The sequence below is a fragment of the Adelges cooleyi genome, unplaced genomic scaffold (assembly GCF_023614345.1).
Source record: "Adelges cooleyi isolate 19-005CV unplaced genomic scaffold, UGA_ACOO_1.1 ACOO_flye_CR_arks_rails_tigmint_CR_PRNA_2, whole genome shotgun sequence".
Lineage (NCBI taxonomy): Eukaryota > Metazoa > Arthropoda > Insecta > Hemiptera > Adelgidae > Adelges > Adelges cooleyi.
In genome coordinates, this window is record NW_026095860.1 from 6,456,557 (window position 1) to 6,481,223 (window position 24,667).

General features: G+C 29.4%; 1 protein-coding gene across 1 annotated transcript; it reads left to right on the top strand.

The window, feature by feature from the left end:
• The first annotated feature begins 264 nt into the window (after window positions 1–264).
• LOC126833574 (G-protein coupled receptor Mth2-like) lies at window positions 265–4,471 on the top strand. Its single transcript, XM_050564997.1, has 5 exons — window positions 265–1,043; window positions 2,128–2,206; window positions 2,961–3,145; window positions 3,662–3,827; window positions 4,024–4,471. Exons 1-5 carry the CDS (start codon window positions 371–373, stop codon window positions 4,364–4,366), a joined length of 1,446 nt encoding a protein of 481 aa, XP_050420954.1. The 5' UTR covers window positions 265–370; the 3' UTR covers window positions 4,367–4,471.
• The last annotated feature ends 20,196 nt before the right edge of the window (window positions 4,472–24,667 follow it).

Genomic DNA, 24,667 nt, shown 5'->3' on the forward strand with positions numbered 1-24,667 from the left:
ATAGGAAGGATATTAGGTAATCTCAATACACGAATCCGTTCAAACTATAAACTACGATGCTTGTTCGCATTGCGAACACAATAATAAAAAAAACATATTATTAATTACTAATTAGTATACAATATCACTTACACAATATTACATAATTATAGTGTATACGCGTATATTATTACATGCATGACAGAAAGCGATAGTTGTTAGTATACGATTAACCGCGTGACCGTTACTTGGCGTGCGTGTCCGCTTCCGATCCGTTATCGACGCGTTGGACGTACAAAGCGGCATTTTTTTTTGCCGTTTTGCATTTCCATCGCAGTCTCGCCGACGGTACAACGCCACAACGGTTCCCGTTACTTCCGTAACCGGGAAAATGATGAAAATCGCCAATAACGGCCATTCAGACATACTCGCCATGGTTGTCGTTTGTCTGCTGTTGTCGACGTGCGACGTTGTCCTTGCGAAAGTGGCTTTGTATAAGTGCTGCAAACGGTCCAACGAAATTATGGTGGACAACAACTGCACGCGTGTGGACGAACGGCTACCGCCGCTACGTGTGCCGACGGCCAACGACGGACAACCGGTGTACCGCTACCACGAATCGGACACGTTCGACGTAGTCATAGGCTCGCCGTGCCCGAACGGGGTTTTTCCACTGGAACCGGACCGGTATTCCGAAGACGCGTACCGGATCGACGGCACCACCGGCCGATTATTTACCGTAAACGTCGGTGATTTCAATCCCACTGAGTACTGCTTGGAACGACTTGAAACCAACGCGGTGAGCGCGTACCCGTGCTTACCCAACGACACGCAGCACGTAAAAATCGACTCTGACGAGTGGCAGATGACCGTCTATTCCACCACCCTGATGTTGTCCGTGCCGTTTCTGATCATCACGTTCCTGGTGTACGCCTGCTTGCGAGAGCTCCGCAACTTGCACGGAAAATCACTCATGTGTCACGTGTCCAGCCTGACCGTGGCCTACTCTTTCTTAGCGTTCATTCAAGTCAACAATCCTACCGGCAATTTATGCATAGTTACAGGTATATTCTCACAGGGACAGAGCTCACAAAGGATACTTAACAAAGCTTAATATGGAGTTCATAGGCGTGCGTACAGAGTATTATGCAGAGTACGCGCAGCTGAATATATTAAACAAATCTTAAGCGGTGGACAGTCAATTAGCTAACACAGATTCTGCCTAAAAAAGAATGAACCAATGCCACTATCATATTTAAAATTAACTATAACAAATGAAGCGTCTAGTTTCAAAACCAGGTAAAAGCCGGTGTTGGTGAGTTGCGGCCAATCCCTAAATCAAGTACTTGTTGCGGACCGGGTTTATGAGAGGGACGTATGAGTTGCGGCTCGGGTTCATGAGAGAGACGTTTGAAACTAGACTCTAGACAAATGTTTAAGTATTAAGAAAAATGTAAATACGCGAATGGCACAATTCATACCGGTAGGAATCAATTAGCGATACGCTCAGTATAGTCGCGACAGTGACTATTTCTCTAAAGATGGACCATACAATGTGTTCGAAATGGAGGGTACAGAGCAAAAGTTGTCCATCACAGCTGATTTCCAGTAATTAGCTCCTAAATTGTTTTTCGTATAATCTACCCAATGGTACAATGCAGTAGTGTACATGTTGCCATTTTGCCATAAAGCCTGGGAAATAAAACTACTTCGATTGGTTGATATAATGAAAATAATAATGAGATAATTTAATTGTCATTTAGTAGTTATACAAATGTTTTTAATGACACTTTTTAAAGTGACAGGTACTTTCATTATGATGTAGTTTTTTAATGTTATACTGACGCTATCTGATCATAATATCGTATTTAACACAGGAGTAATTAAAAAAAAACATTTTTATATCAACGGTATTATATTTTATATAAAATATTTGCTTTTAATATGTTTTAGGTTCATTGTTTAAATTGTAAAAGTATTACGTAGTTTATGAAAAACTACACTTGGCACTGGTTAAAAGTGTAACTGTTATGATGAACTGTAACAACTGTACTTCAACTGTACTTATTTTATAGTTATTAGCTTGTGGTATATATATATATATTATAATATCGCATTAATTGTGTATTTTTTTAAATATTTTTTTAGCATTCATTATTCAGGTTTCCTTTTTGGCTAGTTTCTTATGGTTAAATGTCATGTGTTTTGATCTTTGGTGGACGTTCAGGTAAATCGATAATCGTCGTTTAATTATCATTAAATGTTTGTTTGTAATATTCTGTTTTTGTATTCCTATACGGTTTTCGCAAAACTCTAATAAATAATGATACACACACCACGTCGACTATGCCCTGTAGTCTCTTGACAATAATTAAAAGCCCTATCATACTTTTCACTGTTGTTAATGTATATATTATAACAAAATAAAATATGTAATATCATGTAGCAATAATTATCATAATTACCTAGTTTCAAAGCACATTAGATACGGAAATGTAAATGTAAAATAATACAAATATAATACATGTGAATATTTTAATGTCCTTTTCAGTAAAAAAAATAATGTCTGAAACATTTTTATTTATTTGCAAAGTATAGTTTAATTACTGCTAAAATATTTGAAAGACATAACATTTCTGGTCACAAACACACTCACATACACTCACACTCACTATAGTGACAATTGATTTACTATCTAAACCATACTACCTTCAATTGTCCATTCCCAAACTGTAAATTTATTATTTTTTAAAAGCTCAAAGATCAAATAAAATAACATTAAGTTGTAAAAACGTAACAAGAAATAATAATACAAAGCATTTTTTTAAAATCTAAACCTCTTTATTAAATAAATGTCCTTATTTGATGCATTGTAATAAGATTTAAAAAAATTTCCCCAAATTTATAGGTACTCATTTTTCCTATTGAAAATGAGAATGTAAAAATTCAAAGTCTTAACGTTTTTTTATTTGTGGTTTTAGCGGATTTAGACCACTAAGGGGAAATGCTAAGAGACAAGAAGCTAAAAAGTTTGTTATATATTCAATATATGCCTGGGGATGGTCCATTATTATACTGATTATAACTTTATACATGGAATTTTCGCCAACGGTATCACCAAATGCCATCCGCCCAGAATTCGGAAAAACCCGTTGTTGGTTTTCTTGTGAGTACAACAACAGTCAATAACATTATAATATTATATATCTTCATCTTTTTATAATAAATAAAAAATAACGAAAGTATCTGTAACTTACTAATTTATTTAATATTTATTATACTATGACCTTTTGATTGGTAAGGTTTGAACCACGCAGGTTTTTTATGTATATTATGAGATTTTTATTTTTTTATTTTCTACATTATTGTATCTAATTAAACGTTATTTGTTCGAACAACACACAATAATGAATTTTTTTTCAAAATAGATAGACTAATAGATTTTAATTTTTTTCAACGAAGATTCTATTAAATCTAACGTTTTTGTAGAGAAACATTAATTTGAAAGAAGATAACAGACAAAAATCTGTTAAACGGTTACCAAGAAGCAAGACAAAATGTTGATGTTCGATCAACGGATAAAGTTAATTTCTGTTTTTTGAAATACTTATAACTAACTCAAGTTTTAAAAAATTGTATTGCCATTACGTACAACATTTCACTAAAACTCTAATCGTTTCAGTAAAAACCGCATCATTTTTGTATTTCTACGGGCCAATCGGTATACTGTTATTCAGTAATTTACTGATGTTTATTTATACCGCAGTAAAAATAGTCAAACGCATGAGAGACGCAAAAGTACTCGTCGGGTCAGAAAGCAAGAAAAACATTGATCACGAAAAACAAAGGTATCATAATAAATTATGCTATAAACACATCCATATTATCCATTGAATGTGTCTTATTATAATATACAATATCAAAGTACATATCAAATCTGCCCCCTTTAGATTTAAATGTACCTACCATAGTTGGGGTAGATTTGAATAAAAATACAGATTTATTTAGATATTAAAAGATTGTAAAAATAGGTTTGTATTGCAGATTTATGTTGTACTTAAAATTATTCATTGTGATGGGAATAAATTGGCTCACGGAAGTTATATCGTGGGCGTTTGATAGTTCGAAATCTGTATGGTACGTGACTGATATTGGAAATACCCTACAAGGAGTGTTGATATTTTTGATTTTCGTTTGTAAAAAACGAGTCCTGAAATTATTTAAAAAAAAATTGCGTTCAACCTCTACACAATCGATGAGAAGTACGACGTCGACCAGGACTAGCACAGTCTCTAAGTCGTGTTTAGGAACTAAGGATTCGATGGAAATCAATATTGTCAATAAGCAGACTTCTACCAGTGACTCAGTTTCAGATTTCCAAGCTTAACAGTCGCGTGTCATTTTTATATATCAATCGTTTTAAGAATTAAAATTATTATTTCCATTTTTATTAAAATAAAAAAAGGATTAAGAGTTTAAATTGAAATTTTTTTTTTTTGCTGTGAAAGTTATTCAAATTCAAATTTGTTTTAAATTATTATTTGGATGTTTGTTGAATTTGAAAAATTATATACTATTTATTATTTTAGCTTTTTATTAAACAATCCCAAAGTTTGAGATAAAATCGACATTCAATGCCAGTAAAAAAAGTGTTTTGTCTTTTCTGAAAAGTTTTTGCCAATAGAGCTATCTGATTATTGACTTACTTATCATTAAATTGAGAACAGCGTTCCCTTTTTTTTAATTTGTTTATTGTTTGTATACATCTGCAATTTTAAGCAATTTGACAAAAGTAGAGTTCCCATTCGAATATTGTATTGTTTTAATAAAACTATTTAGAATACAACAATAGCGTATTGAATGGTATTAAGTTGTCAATATTTTATTCTATATTCTTCAACTAAATTGCATAAAAAACTCGTAACTCTTATACAAATAACATATTTTTTCTTTGTTTTACTGTTTTTTTTAATCTGTTGTTTTGGAGTTGACTACCTTTGGTTAAATAGGATGCTGATCGATCTAATAAATTATAACAAAGTTTTAATTTATAAGGGCGGGGGGGGGGCGTAATTTCCAATTATGCTAAGGCCCGGATTTCAGTAGAGTTTGTTCGTCGAATAGCTCAACTTATTCGTCAGATAACAAATATTTGTGATTTTTCGGTTTTTTCAATGGAAGAATAAGCCTTATCTGAAGAATAAATCGCAGATAATTTATTCGGTACTTTTTTCGTCAAATAAGAATTTATGACACAGCGTTCGATTGTTTATTTCAAGAATTTAACTCCTTTGTAACGGAAATTTTAACAATAGCTCTTTTTCCGCGAAGGAAAAGTTAGTAGCTCTAGGCCTTTTATTTTGTACATTCGTAAAATTGCCATTATAAAATAGTAAAATAAAAATTGTTTGTGATACGAGTATCACAAAAATTATATCGTTCATTATTACTGGATAATTGCTTTGTCATTATCACTGATAAGAAATTTGAACCAATAATAATGGAATAGATCTCCTTGGATAATTTTATTTTCCGAATAGTTATTCAATGAATAAAAATTTTGCTTTGAAAAACACTTGACAAAATTTGTTATTTTATTCGGTAGTTTATTATTCCTCGAGTGCATTTATTTGCCAAATAGTTATTTGAAGAAAAAACTCTTAAATGAAAAACTGGGCCTAAAAAAATGTTTTTATGAGGTATACTTATTTTGTGGTTATATAACAGGTTAAATACTAAATTTTAAGTTACTTCACAATTTCTGTGTTTCTTTTTATTAATTCATACTGTTAACATGGAATATGTTATAGGGCTGGGGGTCAATCGGAAAATCTGTGCGTGCGAACGCTAAACGTTACCGAGTATGTATATTTATATAAATATATATTTAAGATTAGAGATAATGGAATTGAGATAAGAGATTATAGTTAATAGATAGTACAGCTGGATGCTGAAGGTGAGGAGGGGAGGAGACAAGAGATTATAGTTAAGAGATGGTCCAGCTAGATACTGGAGGTGAGGTAAGAGATTAGAGATAAAACATTCGATATTAGAAAGTACTAAAAAGTACCAGGGTCCTATTTTAAGTCATATCCATATTCCTATGTACTTCCGTGCAGAGGAGGTCATGCCACTTTTTTTTTTTACTAAACTGGTTTTTATTTTTAGTTATTAAATATTCAAAGAATAGAAATACTTTAGCTGTTAAAATTTAGTAGATAAATATTTAACTTGTTATTTTAGAAATGTACAGCTACGGCAAAAATGACTTACTCGTGTAACATTGTTCCCAAACAATATATATATTATAAACTAAAAAAAAGAGTACCTAGCACACACTACTCGCACAGAAAGAAAAACTAGGATTTACTTATATATTTGTTTGGGTCATAACTCGACGATAAAACTTTAGTCGTAAAAACTTCAAAATTTGTTAATGAAATTTCATGACTAAAAAAGAGTACTTATTCAAACTCTAGCGCAGACTTGTACAATTCCGTTTCCTGTGTAAAGAACTTGTCGGTTAAAATTAACCACGTTAAATTTTGATGTTCAATTTTAAAATCCATATTGTTGCAATAACGCGTTCTAACTATTGCTTTTTGCTTTACTAACACATGGCGTTTCTGAATGGTAATAATAACAAAGATATAGTTCAAATAAAAGGTTACAATCTTACCAATTAAAAATTATAAGGTATTTTTTATGGGAGTATTTTAATTAAGCTTGTAAAAACCCGTCACTTACATAAGTAAAGCAGGCATGTTCAATTTGTTATTTTGTTACTATTTATTTAGTAATAATAAATTGCAATAAAACATTAAATTCAGTACAAGATTATTTCTCTATAAAATCTGTTCGGAGGCCACACCTTAACATCGCCAACTTGTCCCACTCTCCCCTACTTCAATTTGCTTAAGACAATAACTGTCATTGGATTGAAATACCCTAATCTATAGTAGGGTGAAGGAAGGTATTTCGTGGCATAAGCAATTTCGTGATTTAGTTTGTTGATCGTATCGCGTAATTCCCTATTAGAAAATTGTCTTAAAAATCACACTGATTCTTAAAACACAGTTATTTTAACAATCAGTGTGATTTTCAAGACAATTTTCTAATAGGGAATTACGCGATACGATCAACAAACTATATCACGAAATTGCTTATGCCACGAAAATACCTTCCTTCACCCTATATCGCTGTAACTTCGATTTCAAAGTTTTAAACTGTGGTTTTTTACGACTTTAAAGTATAGAAAACGAATAAAAAAAATCATCCCTCAAGAAGTTTAAAAACTTTTAACTTATATCTTGAAATGTTGTCCACTAATTTTCAATCTGTTTTAGATTTCACTCAGTGCTCTTTAAATACGAGATGAAATTCACTAACACAATTTAATTTTTTTAATTTATGCGTGAAGATTAAAATGGCAGACCTCTCACCAAAGTAAATTGAGCCGGAGAAGGAAAAATAAATATTAATATATTGGGGATGAAAAAATGTCCCGTTTTTTGTGCCTAAACGATTGGCAAATACTATGGCGTACATTTGTAGAGAAGTGTCACGAGTGGGCACGTCCCCTGGCTGTATATATATATATAAATAAGTTATAGGTACAACAACTTGGCATTCGCAAAGTATTCAGGACCGATGTAATCAGATCCTGTACAATTTATATTATACACTACAGGGTAGGGCAGGTTGCTGCCACGACTAATGAATGTCCTAGACATACAAAAACATTGTGAAGTGGCTGAGTGCGTTTTTTTTACTCTACCGTTTTGATTCGTGTTGCATGATTGATCTAAAAATATTAATATCGTATTGGATATACGATGTGGCAACTTGACATAATGTACATTATGTATATTTTGTACATGGCATATTTGAACGACTTGGCAAATATTTTAATATCTAGCTAGCCAAGGGGCGATTCCGCCATTAAAATATGATACAGGATCTAGTGCGCAAATAACGTACATCTTTCACGGCGAGATATGATATGCTTCAAAAACACAATTCCTTTACAATTTTTTTTTTTTGTGTTTTTATTCTTTATCTCGCGCTATTTATAATAAGCTATCGACCTTACGTATTAGAAGTAAGGCGTCATCGGAACCGGTTTGTTTTTACTATTGATCTCCCCTAAAGTGTAAATCATCAGAACGATCGTGCGTAGTATATTAACCTAGGTCTCTTCGGGCGGGCCGCTCCTCTACTTATATCATGATTGATGAGATAATCTCATTGCACAATATAATATGTTCCACGCTCGATTCGTTGTGATTCCGAAGGTGCACAAGAATGCGAGCAGCGAACACAATATATCATTATTATTGCCGAGAACTTTTGACCCGTCGACGCCACCAAAAGTGTAAAAGGTTAACTGCGCATTTTGTACCAGAAAATAATGTCGTGGCCAGTAGACGGGTTGTTGTTAGATGTTTTTACACTGTTCGGGACAACATAAATACTAAAATATGTTTAGTGAAAAATGACACGGGTAATAACACAGAACCGGTGTTTTTGGATTCAGTCCATCGAGTGCCCTAATCAGTACAAATTTATAGGTATAATATTATTAATGAGTAATAATAATACAATACCTATGCATTACAACCTTGCACAGTTCTGGGAAACTCTATATGGTCCAACTTAATCTGGGTTTCTTTAATAAGCTCACAATGATGTCATTGAAAAATCGCCATTCGACAGTACACTAAAAATATTTAACATTTAGGTAATCGTTCGGCTCGTTCGAAGTTCAGCCCAATAATTTATTATGTACTCGTATTCAATATTATTATAAACTCGTTTGATAGATGAACAACAAGAGTTAAACACGTGTGACTGTTTACCTACAATTTGTATTCTCTGGAACCGTTGACTGGTTACTTTAGGTGATTGAAGATGAAAATACTATTACAACCCAAAACAAACGCTTTAAGGTTAAAAACAAAAATTCTATTTAAACAAATGGCTAATATTAAATTTTATACATAGCGGTCAGCAACAACTACAAAAATAATTACATTTTGAACAATAAATGATTAGGTTTATAGTTTATTCATTGTCATACGTATTCCTAATTCCAGTTTGACATTTAGAATAACAATATTGTAAACATACTTCCATGTAGGTTAATCAAAACCGGAACTAGAAATATCTAAGAATATATTCCTATTAAAACGACTTTAATTCAAAATATATGGTATGCTATTGTAAGTGTTCTGAAAAAGTGTATTCATTTGAATACTATCGTAGTGTGTTTTTCATGTTTTGGTTAATACATTATCTACATACACAAATGTATAAAACCGACTTAATAATATTATATAACTGTATCTCAATTGTATGTTGTATGTTCTTAGCAAACTTAATACACACAGGCCTTTGTTCAACGCATACTAGGTATGAGCTATAATAATAAACATATTATGTAAACTTTTATTAAATTATTTTAATGTTAGTCGTAAAAAATAATTTTATCTTTCTCAATAAAGTTTAAAAAGAAAAACATACTTTTTAATAAAACAAAATAATAGAAAAAAAAACGAAAATTCTATTTCACATTCTTCACCCTACATTCCCAACTACATGGGGTAGTCCACTTAGGTTAAACCTTTATAAGGCTTAAAAAATATATAATGGTATCCTATAATCAGATTTTCATTGTGGAGCTATTCAATTTTAACCAGTTTTCTCCGGTAGTTTGATTAGCATTCACATTTTTTTAGTTTCTAAGAGTATTATAATTTTATTTTATTCCCGGTTGTGCAAAATAAAAAAAAACAATTATTATGGTATTTCATTATATTATTTCCTCTAGGGGTCTCCCGTGGCTCCCTGGTACGTTGCATTTTCAACGGTAAATAACGGATTTTAACGGTTGACTATATTGTACTTTGTATTGTTTACAATTTGACATTAAATTGACCTAAAGAGTCCGTCGGTATTCATATAATATTGTATTTATATCTTATATTTAATTTTAAGCTAAAATTAGATCACTACAACAAATAAATAAATAAATAAAATGGTAAGTTTTGGTCCCGACTGATATTAAACAAAATATATATTATCATGATACACATGACCTCTGTAGGCGATGGCCTATGACACTTACCCTAGTAAGCACGTTTCTAATAACTAGTTTGGGTGAGAATAATAATATTTTCCTTGGAAATAAAAATATGATGTACATCACGTGAGTTATATAATAAAGGCGCCTCGAAACCAGAGTTTCTCAAAATGCTTGAACGGTGAATTCGTTGAAACGTCTTGAAGCAAAAACTATGCAAATGACGTCAATTCTCGCATAGCAATCACAAACCTTATTGTCGCAGAGCACGAGGTTAAAAAAATGGTAGCTGACCGTGAAGCTATGACGTTCATCAATAAAAAAATACTTAAAAATAGTATAAACCGGATACTACACGTCAAGCAGCTTCAGAGGTTCAGGCGGTTTGGTAGTACGTAGAGGATAAGTCATGGTGGCCGTTAGGATAATAACTCAGTTGTAAATATTTTAATGTCTACTGCAAATTCAGTAAAATTAGATTTATTTTCTTAGTATAAGTGACATTAAGTCAACATTTAGTGAGTAGTTGTAAAAATGTTTTTGTTAGTTTGTAAGTTTTTCTTATACTGTTCTTTTTTTGTCTATACTGCTGTAATATTATATACTGTAAATGGAATTAATTCCGTAAATAAATACATTTAAAAAAAAATAAAATAATAAAACTACCTTTAACAATAATGGGGTATTGTTAATATTAGTGTATTAACAATACCCCATATACTAAATTTGAAAATGGATTTGATAGTATAGTTGTATTCTATTTTTTTTTTTATTAATATAAACAAAGAGAAAAAATTCCTTTTTTTGAAGAATAAAATAAATGAAATTGAATTTTACTTTAAAAATATTTTTAAAAAACTTCATGGCCAAAAAACTGATTTTGTTTCAAAACTTTTTGTATATTTTTTTTAGTGTATCGTGAAAGGAACGTATAAAGGTTAATTGTATATAGGAACGAGAAAGAAACCGAAACCGTTCAAGAAAATAACCATAACAACACTGATATTCTTATTCGTAATATATTAATGTATAATAGTTTTTAAGTTATTAAAAAAAAATCTGAAAATCCAATAAATGCAAATAATTATCCATAAACCTAAAGTATTATAAGTTTTAATGTATAGGTAACATGATTAATGTTAGTCAAAGGCTGCAAACAAAAAAATGTTTTCCAACTAAATTTTCCGTTTCAGTTAATGCAACCGACTATCGGTACTTCGATTTTTGAAAGCTGAATTGTAAAAAAGCTGAATTGTACCAAGACGCAAGAATTGCTTACATTGCATGGTTATTATATAATTATGTAATGAATACTATTAAAAAAAAAAAATTGTACAAACTAAGAATTTGTATGCAACTGAAAAAAGTTAGGCAGGGATTTCACGTTTAAAAAATGTCCAGTGAATAAAATTATAATAATAATAAAAAAAAATAGTTTAAGCATATAATATGGTAATATAAGATGAACAACTAAAAATTATAACCTCCAGTCTACATTAAAAGAACTCTTATGTCACACAATTATGTGTTATTACTATTATAGTCACAAATTGTACTCTGAGAAGAATAAATTGGAGAATATATTTTTACTTCAATTCAAAAATTGTCTTAAATGCAATATGGTACCTATTTCGATGTAAGTTGTTAAAACTTTAAACACAATCAAGAGAAGTACACAGTTTTACTGCTCGCGATGTAGTTTTCTGAAAAAAGATTACACTACTTGCTTTTATCTATTTTTTAAGTACACATAACATAAATCCATTCAATGTATAATTTTAACACATAATAACTATTAGAACGTAAATTTGTTTACCCAGAACAAATAATGTAAACCAGGATGTAGGTATCACATTTTGATACTAAATAAAAAAAACCTTATGACCTTATTCCTTATACGACACAACAAATGCTACTTAATACATATTATGTTTTCACGTAATGTTAAATGTAACCCTTTTATAAGTGAAATTGAAATACATTAATTACGCTATAGGTGCCCTTAACTAAACTTTTAAAAGATATGATTTTTAATTATGCATTTTAATTTACGAAAATCCCTATTCACACTATAAACGTTACAAGATAATTACACCTAAGTAAATAAGTTTACGGCGCTTTTTAGAGTGATCAGTTTAAAATTTGTTGTAAACAAGTTGTCGCAAAAAAGTAATGTAATAGTTTAGCCGGTGACGTCATTTCTATGAGCTATAGGTATCGACGCGACATATTCAGGAAACTTTCCTCTTAGGCCTTAATGTCCTTACGGTTAATTATTCAGTATTTAATGTGATTTAGTGTATGCCGAGGGAATTCAATGTCGATAGTGTTAAAATTTATGAGTATGTTCCTAATGCGTAATCAATACTAGCTAATAAATTACTTACAAGCCACTCGCCTCTCGCCCTATATTATACCACCAATGTAGGTAATATAAGCTGCTGATCAACAAACCAAAATGACGATGTTGGTACTCATAAGCATTTCAGATTTCACACGGTTACTAAAACGGATTAAAATTTGTTTGCTAACACAATAGAATATTTACAATTGTTTAAATAACAATAATCCTTACTCCATGTATAAACGCTATTTCCTATGTTTCTAATTTTTGTTTTTTTTAGATATTTACAATTTATCTTTAGCTTGTCTCAAAAACATCAATTAAATACATAAGGGTAAAACCCTTATTTGTGGGAGAGGGTAGGGGGAAATGTAATTTTAAAAAAAGTACTATAAAAAGTCTTAGATTCACATTACCGCATTTGAATGGTATCAGTTGCTCCAATTTCATACCATTTTTTTCTTATTATTCTTATTCAGTACTCAAAACTAGTATGTCTGTTTTTTGTCTATTAAGATCTCTCTTCCATCCAAAATTATACAGCTTTAGCCTGTTTCCAAGACCAAACCCTACTTTATTCTAACCGTTTAGTCTTCCATGTGTTTTTTAGTATTTTTTATTTTCCTCCTCGACATTGTTTGTTAGGCATTATCAATGGATTACCATGTTATTTACTAAACTAGATTGTGTATAATATGTATAAATACAAATTGTATTGAACATAAAAATTGACCTCCATAGAATGATAAACAAATACTTTAAAATTTCAATAGCAGGTATTTTTTATGGTTTTATTATTTGTATTGCCTATCGTTACAAGTAGTTTTCACAAGGTGAAATATATCATAATAGCTTCTAAATAATGTCTTTAAAATTTCAATGGTTGTTCTCTTGTAAAACTTAATTTTCAAATCAACTATCACATTGTTATAGTGATGATTTATAAAAGTTTACAAAAGTAGTGATTTCGAATTATTAAAAACTTTAATCCCTACGAGATCAATATAAATTTACTAATGGATTCTTAATGTGTAAAAAAAATTAAAACTTAGCGACTGCCGCGTCGCAATAAAATCTGAGTAACGAAAATATAGATAAGATTTTATAAAGTCCGAGTCATTCAACGACGTAAGTAATCATAAAAAGCAGGTGACACCTTGCGGAGTTCATAAAAAAAAAATACTTATCTGCTATCATAAACAATATAGTTTCAAACAATAAAAAAAACAAAACGCATCATAATATTCAGACCGTGCATATTGTTTATCTTAAAATCTAAAGCAATAAAAAGTCATATTAGCAATTAATTTTTTTCTCGATATAACACGTCTATTAGGTGGAACAAACTAAACGTTTGTTAAAAAAAATGTATTTAATAAAAAATTAGAAAAAAACTTGGGTCTTTGTTTTTTTTTAAAAAAGATCAGTTGTACAGATTATCTTAGTAAGCAACGTAAATTAATTATTTTTATTTTTAAACACTAAATATCCTATTTTTTTTTTTACAAAACTATATAGAAAGGTTCATTTTAACTATCGACAATTTTAAGTTAACAGTTTGTTGTTAATTTTGTATTTTATTTCTTTTGAAATATAACTAGACTCTTATAATTTTTTCAATGTAAAAAATAATACACTACTGATTATTATTAAAATGTATATATTCTATCATGACATTTACTCACATTTTATCGCTGTAAAATCACATTTAAAATTATGTCAACTATTTGAGAAGCAACGTAGCAAAATGAACAAAATGAGATTATAGAAGATTTCCATTTTTAAAGATTGATATTATGTCCTGACAAGTATCTATCGGGGAAAAACCACAATCCTTTTTCCACTAAGGTTCATGTATTTAAAATATCGTTGAAAGCTCAAAGCTATGTAGTCTTATACTCTTTCACAAATTACTGATTAAATTCGATTACAGATATTTGTTTTAGCCTATAAGCTTTCTTTAAAAATTATTTAATTTAAAACATATTACTTCAATACACCTAATCTAGATTCCTTTTCAAGTCGAAGTGGCTTATACTGTGCTTGCCGATCTGACTTCACACACATTTACATTGTACCAGTTGACATTGATTTGGTTTATGAGTGTTATATAAGTTGATGGTAGAATCGTTAATCAAAATCAAGTCATTGGAAAACACTAATAAAATAACAAGTTTAATTGAATTAAAATTATAAAAGAATCTATGCGAATATTACAAGATGGTTCCTTCATTGTCTAATGTCAATGGAAAACCTTCAACTGACTGCCGTCAAACAGTTATATAATAAACAACGAAGAGACGGAAAGTTATCATGATCTTTCTATACATACATTTTTAGCTAAAGTGTTTCCTTGAACATTAATTATTCAATTTATAATACTTTTCTGTTATTTATTTGAATTCTAGACTTGTTTAATAGTATATTATTTGTTTTTTATATGGTGAACAAAATAATGGATCATTAAAGCAAAAGATCTGTATCTTTGACCCTGGGTGTATTTTTCGCAAATAAATTATTATCATTATATTATGGGTTTTTATATGTTTTGGTTAATAAGAATATATGCCAGACGGTAAATCTTTATGATGTGTAAACTGTGATATGCCAATTAATTTTGCCGGAATTAGATTCTAGTTAACTTAGAATTCCTCTGTAAAATTAACAATAATTGTTAACGCATTTGGTAAACCCGAAGTTCGAAAAACCCTCTTATATAATCGTTATTTTTTTTTTTTAAAGAGAAAATGTCGACAAGATATATATTATAATAGTTACCGTTAAAATTAAAAAAGTTTAACTTTTAAAAATACTCCAAAAAAAGATAAATCTTTGGAAAATAATAAACAACTGAAATAATAATACATCTAAACAAATTGTCAGTCGGACAATCCTGCGTATAGTTGGTATAACAATATCGTAATTATGTTTTTATAGGTTTCTATTATATCTAGCAGTTGTAAACTGTTGGCTTCACTTAATAATATGTATGATACATTGAACGCACGTTAACATTAAAGGAAGAGTTTAGAGAGAAATAGCACAATTTGTGCGTGTCAATATTGTAATATTTACCAAATATATGTCAATAAAATAAGAGCAGTCGTGTGGAAATATGTTCAGTACGTGATTGTTGAGTGAATTTAGCGATTTTGCACACTCGTGCCCTCATCGACCCTTTCGGTTTTTTTATTATTTTCTCTACAGGCAAAAAAAAAACAGCTAGTTTCAATTAATACATTAATAATCGATCCGTCTCGTCATATCGACGTTTTTCTGTGCAATTAAAAGTTACAAAAGTTGAAAGGCGCGATTATTATTTTATGCAAAACAAAAAAAAAACGCCATTCGTGTTTTTTACGATATGAAGTTCAGTTATAAAAAAAAATCTTTAGTGCACTAAAAAAGGTTCGAGGTAGTTAGGAAAAAACCAATAATAATCAACCCTTCTTCTATAAAATTATTTATTTATTTTTATTTTTTTTGTTCAACTAGCAAATACGGCATTGTACAACGGCTATAATCCCTAATGCACAACACTCAACGAAATAATAAATTATATTAACAAGATAATATTATTACACACTAAACGTTTAGCTAGTTTTTATAAATATATAATTTAATTATACCGTATTATTAACCGCTTTACTTTATTGCTGCGATAATTTTTTACTATAATATATTTAGTCATTAAGCTAGTAAACTAAACGTTAAATCTTGTTAAACTGTTTTCCCTTAATAATAACATTACAAAACTTCCTATTTGTTACTATACAGATTTAAAAAAAAAAGTTTCACTTCGCTAAACCATACTATGAGCAAAAATATTATATTACGTTTAAATAAATAGTGTTTAAACCTTAAAATCCCTTGTATACTTTTTACACTCTTAGTCGAATAATGAATAAGATAAAAGTTTTCTCCGTTTATTTGACGTTAGTAGCTACTAACAAAAAATATAGTGGAATTATATTATAAAAGTCCTCTCACTGAATTCAGCATTTTATTTGTTTTAATTTAATTTTTATAACATATTAAAATATTTCTTTAAACATTTTCATAATATTATTTTTAATTTTTTTTTTACGTTATAATATATGTAGATTGATAACTTTTTAATGTTTTCTTAGTTTTTGTTTTTTTCCTTTGCTACCACTCCAATAGTATACTTGTATCAGCCTAAAATGTTTAATGCCCCCTCCCGATCTAATACAAAATATATTTTAATAACTTAATAAAATCCATTTTATTTTTAACTTGCTAAAAATTGCCGAAATACTATATTATTTATATTTTACTATTTATATGCAATAACGAATTGAATAAATAATATGAACTGCTGTTCAACTGTATTAAAAAAAAAATGTGTTTATTCTAATGGTGTTTTTACCATTTATATAAAAATCAACAAAGGAACCCTATAATGAGCAACAATGCAAGCGACGATGGTCTAGACCACGACGATGGTCTTCAAATCCAGAATCATTTCTGGACAACAGTGATAATTTTCATTTAGGTAGGTACGCAGTTCAAGTATTATAGGTGTTATATATAACTTCCATGTTTTAGAGAAAAAAATATTGTATAAAATTGTGTGGGAAAATTGCGCATTATAAAATTTGTTAACTAAATTTTGGTTTGATCGATGGAAAAAAACTTGATATAATCGGCTAATATAGTGATTTTAAGCGTTTGTACTAAAAAAAACAAAATATAATAAAAGGAGAAATTGAAGTATTCCGGTTGTATCTTCGGATATTTATTAGTCGAACTGAAAACAACAAAAAAGTTAAGGCCGTTAATTTCAATGGACTATAATATCAAAGCTTTTGTTTCCTTTTATATTTTTGAATCGAATTAAAATGATTAAATAAAAAATCTAATGAAAAATTCCAATTCGCAATCTGACGAATAAAAAACAAAGGTTATATTAAATACTACAACAAAAGTTTTTTATTCATTACGAATCCCCACCTAATTGCTTTGTTCGACCAAAATTATACATGACTTTTTTTAGTTAACATAAATTTCAATAAATATATAAGGCAATCTTTAATAAAAAAAAAAAAATATATAAATAACCCGAAAGTCATGTACTTTATTACGTGGTCCTAACAAATTTCATTTAATTAATTTTTTTTAGACAATATTGTAGTAGTTTTGCATTTACAGTAAAACGTCAAAGGCAATTTAATGGCAAACGGTTTAGATATTATTATATATTAGAGTCGAGAATGTAAAAAATGGTCAACGTCTATTGCCAATTCAAAGAGTGTAACGTAATATTTGAAAAATATTTTTTCTTCTTCCGAAAACCGTCATAATGTATTTTTTTTTACACGCGTGACAAGTCACATTAATCTCGATCAATAATGATGTTCAAGGTTTAGTAGGTATATTAAAAAAATACAGAGGAATTCGACAATATCCTCAGCTTTTCTACTTGGCTGTTTATCGTCAGAAAGTGTATTATTTTCACAAAACACTATCTGTTACTTTTAAATCTCTTAATGGCCTAGCTGCTTAACTTTTTTGTTTTATCCGTTTATCCAAGAGTTTCTTTCTTGAGTGCATTCGTTGTATTATATTATTTAAATAATTCAAATGTATGGCGATACTCTCAGGTACAAAAGGTATGGCCAAGTTACGCTCTATGTAATATAATTATGTAAAGCTTAAAGTAGTATTTTTTTACCATTCCATTAGAATCCGTTAATTCCGTATAAACATATATAAATAAATATTTAATTGTCTTTTTTGTCTCTTCTTCCTCGCCTTGCATACTTCATACACCTCCGTGATTTTATTTCCTCACAACCCATTTTTTTTTTATTTCTGTCTTCTTTTAACTACAATATCTTGTTGAACTGAAATATAGCTCAGCGGATAGTTTGTATTAAGGATAATATTAGATAACTGTTATCGACGATCTTTTTCGATTAAGTATTTACTAGCCGAACACAATTTCTAATTAAATTCTAAATTTAATAGTTTTTTATTTTAACTCACGGTGCTAGCCACGAGACCTACATTGCATTTACATATTCTGGATATAAGTTAAACATACAAAAGTCAATAGAAATTGGATTCAGTTATTAATACTGGTTTAATTTAAAACACACCTGCAGCAATCTTCAACATCAACCTTTTACTTTTTCAATTTTATATTAGCAACCCAACTTAACAGAGTATAGCATTTTATTATGATTCCAATAAAAACCGCTTTTTAAACATATTGTTTAGTTAATTTGAAGATTTAAATTACTTTCATTTTGGAGCTAAATAAAAGTGTACATAAATTACAACTGTAATTTGACGGGTGAATAAATTTTTTTACAATATTATAATATCACTACATACAAGTCTAACTTATAATACTGTCATTATTGATATAAAAAATAAAATATAAAGTACAAACTTTTTATTCATTTTATTATTGCAGCTCCAAATTACTACACCCGTGTTCTTTTTTTTCAATTTGATCAGTCCAATCACATTTGTCAGTTGTCCGTAAGGCAGTATCCAATTCGATTGTGACGTTTTTCCCTTGATAGATGTGTCTTGCGTCCACTCGTTCTGACCTGCCGCATTAACTTCTAAAACGATTTTTTTCTATTCTGCCCGGCAAGAAATCATAGAATTGGTAATTGTTCAAATCACTCTAAAAAACTAGATTTGTATCTTTCAAATTTATATCCGAATTTGATGATTAGATGTGGTACCTATTTACTATATAAAAATACAAATAAATACATTATTACTTTTAATAATTTATTGACGCTCGAAAAACAAAATAATGCAAAATAATACTTCAGTACTTCGCTGACGGGTATAACAAGGATTTTCGAACCACTATGTATTTGCTCTTAAACTATTTTTTCGTTTTATTTGCGCTCGGTTCGGTATTAAAATGTTCAATTTTCTAAAGTTTGAAAACTAATTCAGATTTATGTTTATGTTTAACTCGAAAGCTATCTCGAAACTAGCCGAGTACATTATTATAGATTTCTGTCAAACACACATAATATATGTATTATAATACGACCTACTTTGATTTGGTCTAGTTTTCAATAAAATATATCAATGTGATAACCAGTAATTTCGAAAATTGCTAACCGAGGCAGTACCAAGAATCGATTGCTGTAAATTTTTTTGCCATTTTTTATTCATAATACTTTCGACTTTCTACTAATCTGCTTCGCCTTTTCTGTGTCGCTCGCGTGTTTTTACAGCCCTAAACCATAAAACGTTTATTAATATGATCATCGCATTAAATTGAGAAGAACTACGATTTACGACAGAAAAATAATTACAATGTATTCTTTTCGGAATAATTATTATAAATTTATTTTTATTACATCACACGGATTACTACGGTATACATTCTAAAAAATATTAATTGTTGTATATCCAAAACATAAATTGTAAAGTATTATGCGAGTCAACTTAGGTAAAACTTTGTTCATAGATAACATGTATAATAATTACCGAACATCAAATAAACAATCTATACCTATTATTATTAATACTATCTACTATAATGATATTTTTACATACAATTTCTATTAGATATATCTTATTTATTTTGCATGAATTGTTTTCAAACCATCAAACAAATTTCATACATTTCAACAATATATTCTACTAAACTTAAACAAAACAATTATACTTCCAATTAGCTGCGTGGGATATTGTCGTAATCACTTAAGTATTACACACATTTGGTTGACCTAAATGCACATACAAAATACTTTTTTACTATAAAATGAAATCGTTTAAATGTTAAAACTTTCAAAACCTTATATTATCCTTTCTTAATAATTCAGTTTTAACAGTTGGAAACTGTACTCGGTCGATGTTATTGCATTGCTACACAAAACGATACTGGTGTAAAACGTTAAACTTATTTTTAAAAATACCACGATGTTGATAACAATTTATGTTCAAGCGCGGTATGTATGTTATCTACAAACAGCTATAAAAGGTAATAAGGTAAAAATTACACCTTACGCTTTTATTAGCGCGAGGTTGTGGTTACACCGCTCGATAATAAATTTTATATTTTATTATATTTTCCATACTAATGTTACACTTCATTTCCCATGAAAGGTATGCCGTTGCTCTACTCTGTTGTTCTCTGGTCTGTGAGGATAATTATTGTTAAACATATTCTGTACTTTAAAAATATCAATCCACTAATACAATGGGATGCAATACTATTTGAATATACCATAAATACACTATTATTTCTATTAAATCTAATCAAATAATTGTATAGTTAAATAATAATAATACAACATTTTACTGAAACTGTAAGAAATATATACCTTAATCTGAATCCAAAATAATAGAGTTAATTTCATATTAATGAATTTCTCTGGACTTATTTAAATACACATTTGATTTATAACTGTCCATAAAAAGGCATTAGCTTAAGTTTGCTATCAACGAGAATACATTTTAAATAGCAAACTTAAGAATAATTTCCTTCACTTGTCAGAACCATAATAGCGACGGTGTAGGATAAAAAAGTACGCCCCTTCTGCTATTATTTTTTGATAAAAAGTAATTGAAGTTGGTACGCCCAATCGATAGGTTTACGCGGTGTCTGATTAATGAAATTTCCAAAATAATTTATGCGTTTTGTATAGGGCCTAGAAATTCTGAATTCATTATCGGTATAACCATCGTCCACACTTCCCTCCCTTCGTCCAAAAAAAAGTTAAAGTTTAAACCGTTTAATATTAATATCATATTAAATATAATGAAAAATTAAAATTAATTAGGGTTTAACGTAGGCTTTAATATTGAATACTTAAATTCATTAAAACCGTCAGAGTTGAGCATTAAATGAGGATAAAACGAAAAGTAATTACTCATTACTTTGTAATATTAATTATACTATAAGTCATAAAAAAACTGCAACATCCGCACTTTTTTGCGAATATCGTTTAATAATTATTATAGATCATAATAATTTCCTTATACCTTAACTAGTGTCACGGGACCGGTTGTCTATAAGAACAAAAAACCACTTGGTAATTGTAGCCATGTAATACTATTTTATTTATTGTTATTATTAATTTATTTTTGCCCATTTATATTGATTCTATAAAAAAAAAGTCCAACTAGTCCAGCTCACGAAAACTGAACGTTCAAGGCCGATGGGCGGTGGCCAAATATTGTCGATGCCAGTGGTTCTCCGTATTGTACGTATCATTGTTGTTGTCAGCTGTTATGTTAAAATATACATACTAAACATATTTTTATTAATTGTTTTTGATTGCTATATTCTTAATACGTAACGTAGTGCGCGAGACAAAATAATAAAATATGTACATTTATACATTTCAAAAAGCGCGCCAATTATTTTGATACCCACTAATGGCAATTTGCCACTGGTAGCGCTGATGTCAACGTTCAGTTTTTGTGAGCCGGACTTTTTATAAACGAAGATATTCTTGTAGAAAAAAAAGTATCCAGGATAAAAAACATGCATCTAGAGGTGTAAAATTTTCAACAAAACAGCGGGAATTTGCTTAAGAATTTTAGATGTAACGGTTTTGCGACCAAGTCATAACATTAATTATTTGTCATTTAACTGCGACTCGCGTTTGCTGAATGAAACCTGTTGTTTTTTTTAACCGTAAATGGTCAATCATTTTACATGTTATAAACCATTGAACCCGATTAAAAAAAAAATTCCAATATTTTTTAAAAACTCACGTCATTATTATCAACCCAACACATAATATTTGTTCAGTCAAAGCCAAAATAATAATCACTTTTCGTTTTCACGCGAACTGCGTAGCTCATAAATGCCATTTGAAAAGCAATATATATATATATTTACAGGGTGGCCCACGTTTTATTGCACTTACCTGTTTTACTTTTTTTAATGGTTTTTTATTACATATTTTTATTTTTTTTCAAGAGAGCCATTTTGTTCAAAATAATTTTTAAAAAAAATTGGCAAAAAAATGGCTATCTTGAAAAAAATAAAAATACTATTAAAAAAAGTAAAACAGGTAAGTGCAATAAAAATCTCGGTGCTTATAGCGCAAATGAGTATAAATTATTTTTAAAAAAAAATCTCAAAAATATTTACTAGAACAAAAGTTATTTTATTTGTCAAATCTTCGTGGGCCATCCTGTATATGGACTACCTAATAGACTTTCACCCATATAAACTCAGCTGTAGTCTAACGACACGACTATAAACTAAAACCATTGGTAGGTAATTGATGTATAAACAACTTGTACAAGTGATGTGTAACATATAAGGATTTGCTATCAGATGTTTTATACAAGATAATGGAGAAATTGAAGTCGGATAAAGCGAATTTAGGCAACGATAATGCGTTATCCAACAAAACGCTTCTAATGATAGGATGAAAGCCAGATAGTGTTATGGAAGTGAGTGTTGAACATTAAATATAAAAGATAAATAAAAAAATAATAGCATGAGATAATATGAGAATTTTTAGATGTCCACAGCTAGTAAAAATAAATAGTAATTATACACAAACGTTTGTAAAATTTGCTTCAAAATAAAAACTCGATTGTTCTTTCTCATTTGTTGTATTAGTGGTAACTATGAAAAAGTTGTGTAATTGCAGAATTTACTGCAGGTGTGCATTTTAAATTGTTAAAAATCTAGGTTGGCCACTGATATGTTAAAATATACGATAAGTTTATTGTTTGTAGAATTACGTGTAACTATGTAGGTTGTTATTTTCCACATTTTAAAAGTCTAAATCGACAGCTACTGAGCAATATTTAGAATTGTATTCGTTAATTATGTGCTACAAGAAATTATTTAGGTATTTGATAAATAATACGTTTATTCTATAAAGTATAATAAACTCTATTTATATAAATTGAACTATTTTGTATTGTAACGGACAATGGTACCGAACTCGAATCAGTTACTAACTGACTAAAGTTCAAAAATGATATTACTTTGAATTTTTTTATTTGTATTCAATTCAGAATACATATTTTAATGTAGGTCTCGTGGCTTTCGTGGTACATAGCTAATAAACAATAAACTATTTGGTTTGGCATTTGTATGCATACAATTAACCGATGAATAACAAACACACAAGCTTTGTTGATTTTTGTATTGTGTTATTTTTTTTATTTATGCGCTCGTTTATGTATACAATTCTCTCCGGCCCGCTCTATAATATTATATTTTCTACTATAGAAAGCCACCACGCCAGAGGGGTTTTTAGAGTTTTATCTAGGAGGAGGAGGGCGACGAAAGTAATTATTGTAGAAGCCATCAAATAGAATTCAGATGAGTTAATCCTCTTATACTCCAGACGGACTTTCAATTGCCCCCATCTCCCGCCAATGATTACAAATAACCCTTTATAACCATTTAATTCATTAATTAAGAGTTTCTTAGTTCAGAAAAGTTATACTTGCAGGACATGTTTTTAAACAAAAATAGAGCCGACTGTCTTGTTAAAGATAAAAATAAATATAATAAATACCAATTTTACTGATACCTCTTTGATATGTTAATATAGGTGTATATAATTTTCAGTTTTATGTAAAGGTTCAACGACAAATTCAAATCGCCTATACATTACTCATTAAAAAAATAGGTATTGTAACGCAGGGTGGTTCAATACGGATGTCACTCATTTTCTAAGAAAATAATTGTAATTTTGTAGTTTCTTTTTAAAAACATTGTTGTTTATATTATTTACAATATTTTAAAATTAATACATATTTACCCTTTTTAGTATTTTCTGGAGTTCTGTCAACTTTTGAAACTTAAATGGTAAGGTTATTTTTTTAATAACTCTTTGAATTAATAATTATATGCTGAAAATGTTGACTGGTCGATAACCACGTTTGGATAATTACTTATAAAGTTATGAAATTTTAAACAGGAGGATGGGTGGAGTGAAGTATTATTTTTATCTGCGCGCATTAATCTACCGCACTCCACCTCCAGTCCTAAATTTTAAACTTTAGTCAACATTTTTAGCAAATTATAGATGTGCAAAAAAATAAAAAAGATACAAATTTAAATATTTTCTAATATTGTAAAATAACATAAACAAAAGTGTCTTCAAAAATAAAAACCACAAAATTGCAATTACTTTTTAAAGAAAACCGGTGTCTTATCCTTAACGAATTACCCTGTATAGGAACGTATTCTGCGTAAACATGTTTTTACGCTTTAAAATTAGGCGTCCAACGTCTTCTTAATATAAATAATCCACCAGTCCCGCGTTAACGAAATC

Bases quoted from the DNA above. Each gene is read 5' to 3' on its own strand.
- LOC126833574 (XM_050564997.1), top strand. From the start codon at position 371: ATGATGAAAATCGCCAATAACGGCCATTCAGACATACTCGCCATGGTT. The intron at 2,207-2,960 runs GTAAATCGATAA...TTGTGGTTTTAG, and splicing joins GATCTTTGGTGGACGTTCAG to CGGATTTAGACCACTAAGGG. The intron at 3,828-4,023 runs GTATCATAATAA...TTTGTATTGCAG, and splicing joins ATTGATCACGAAAAACAAAG to ATTTATGTTGTACTTAAAAT.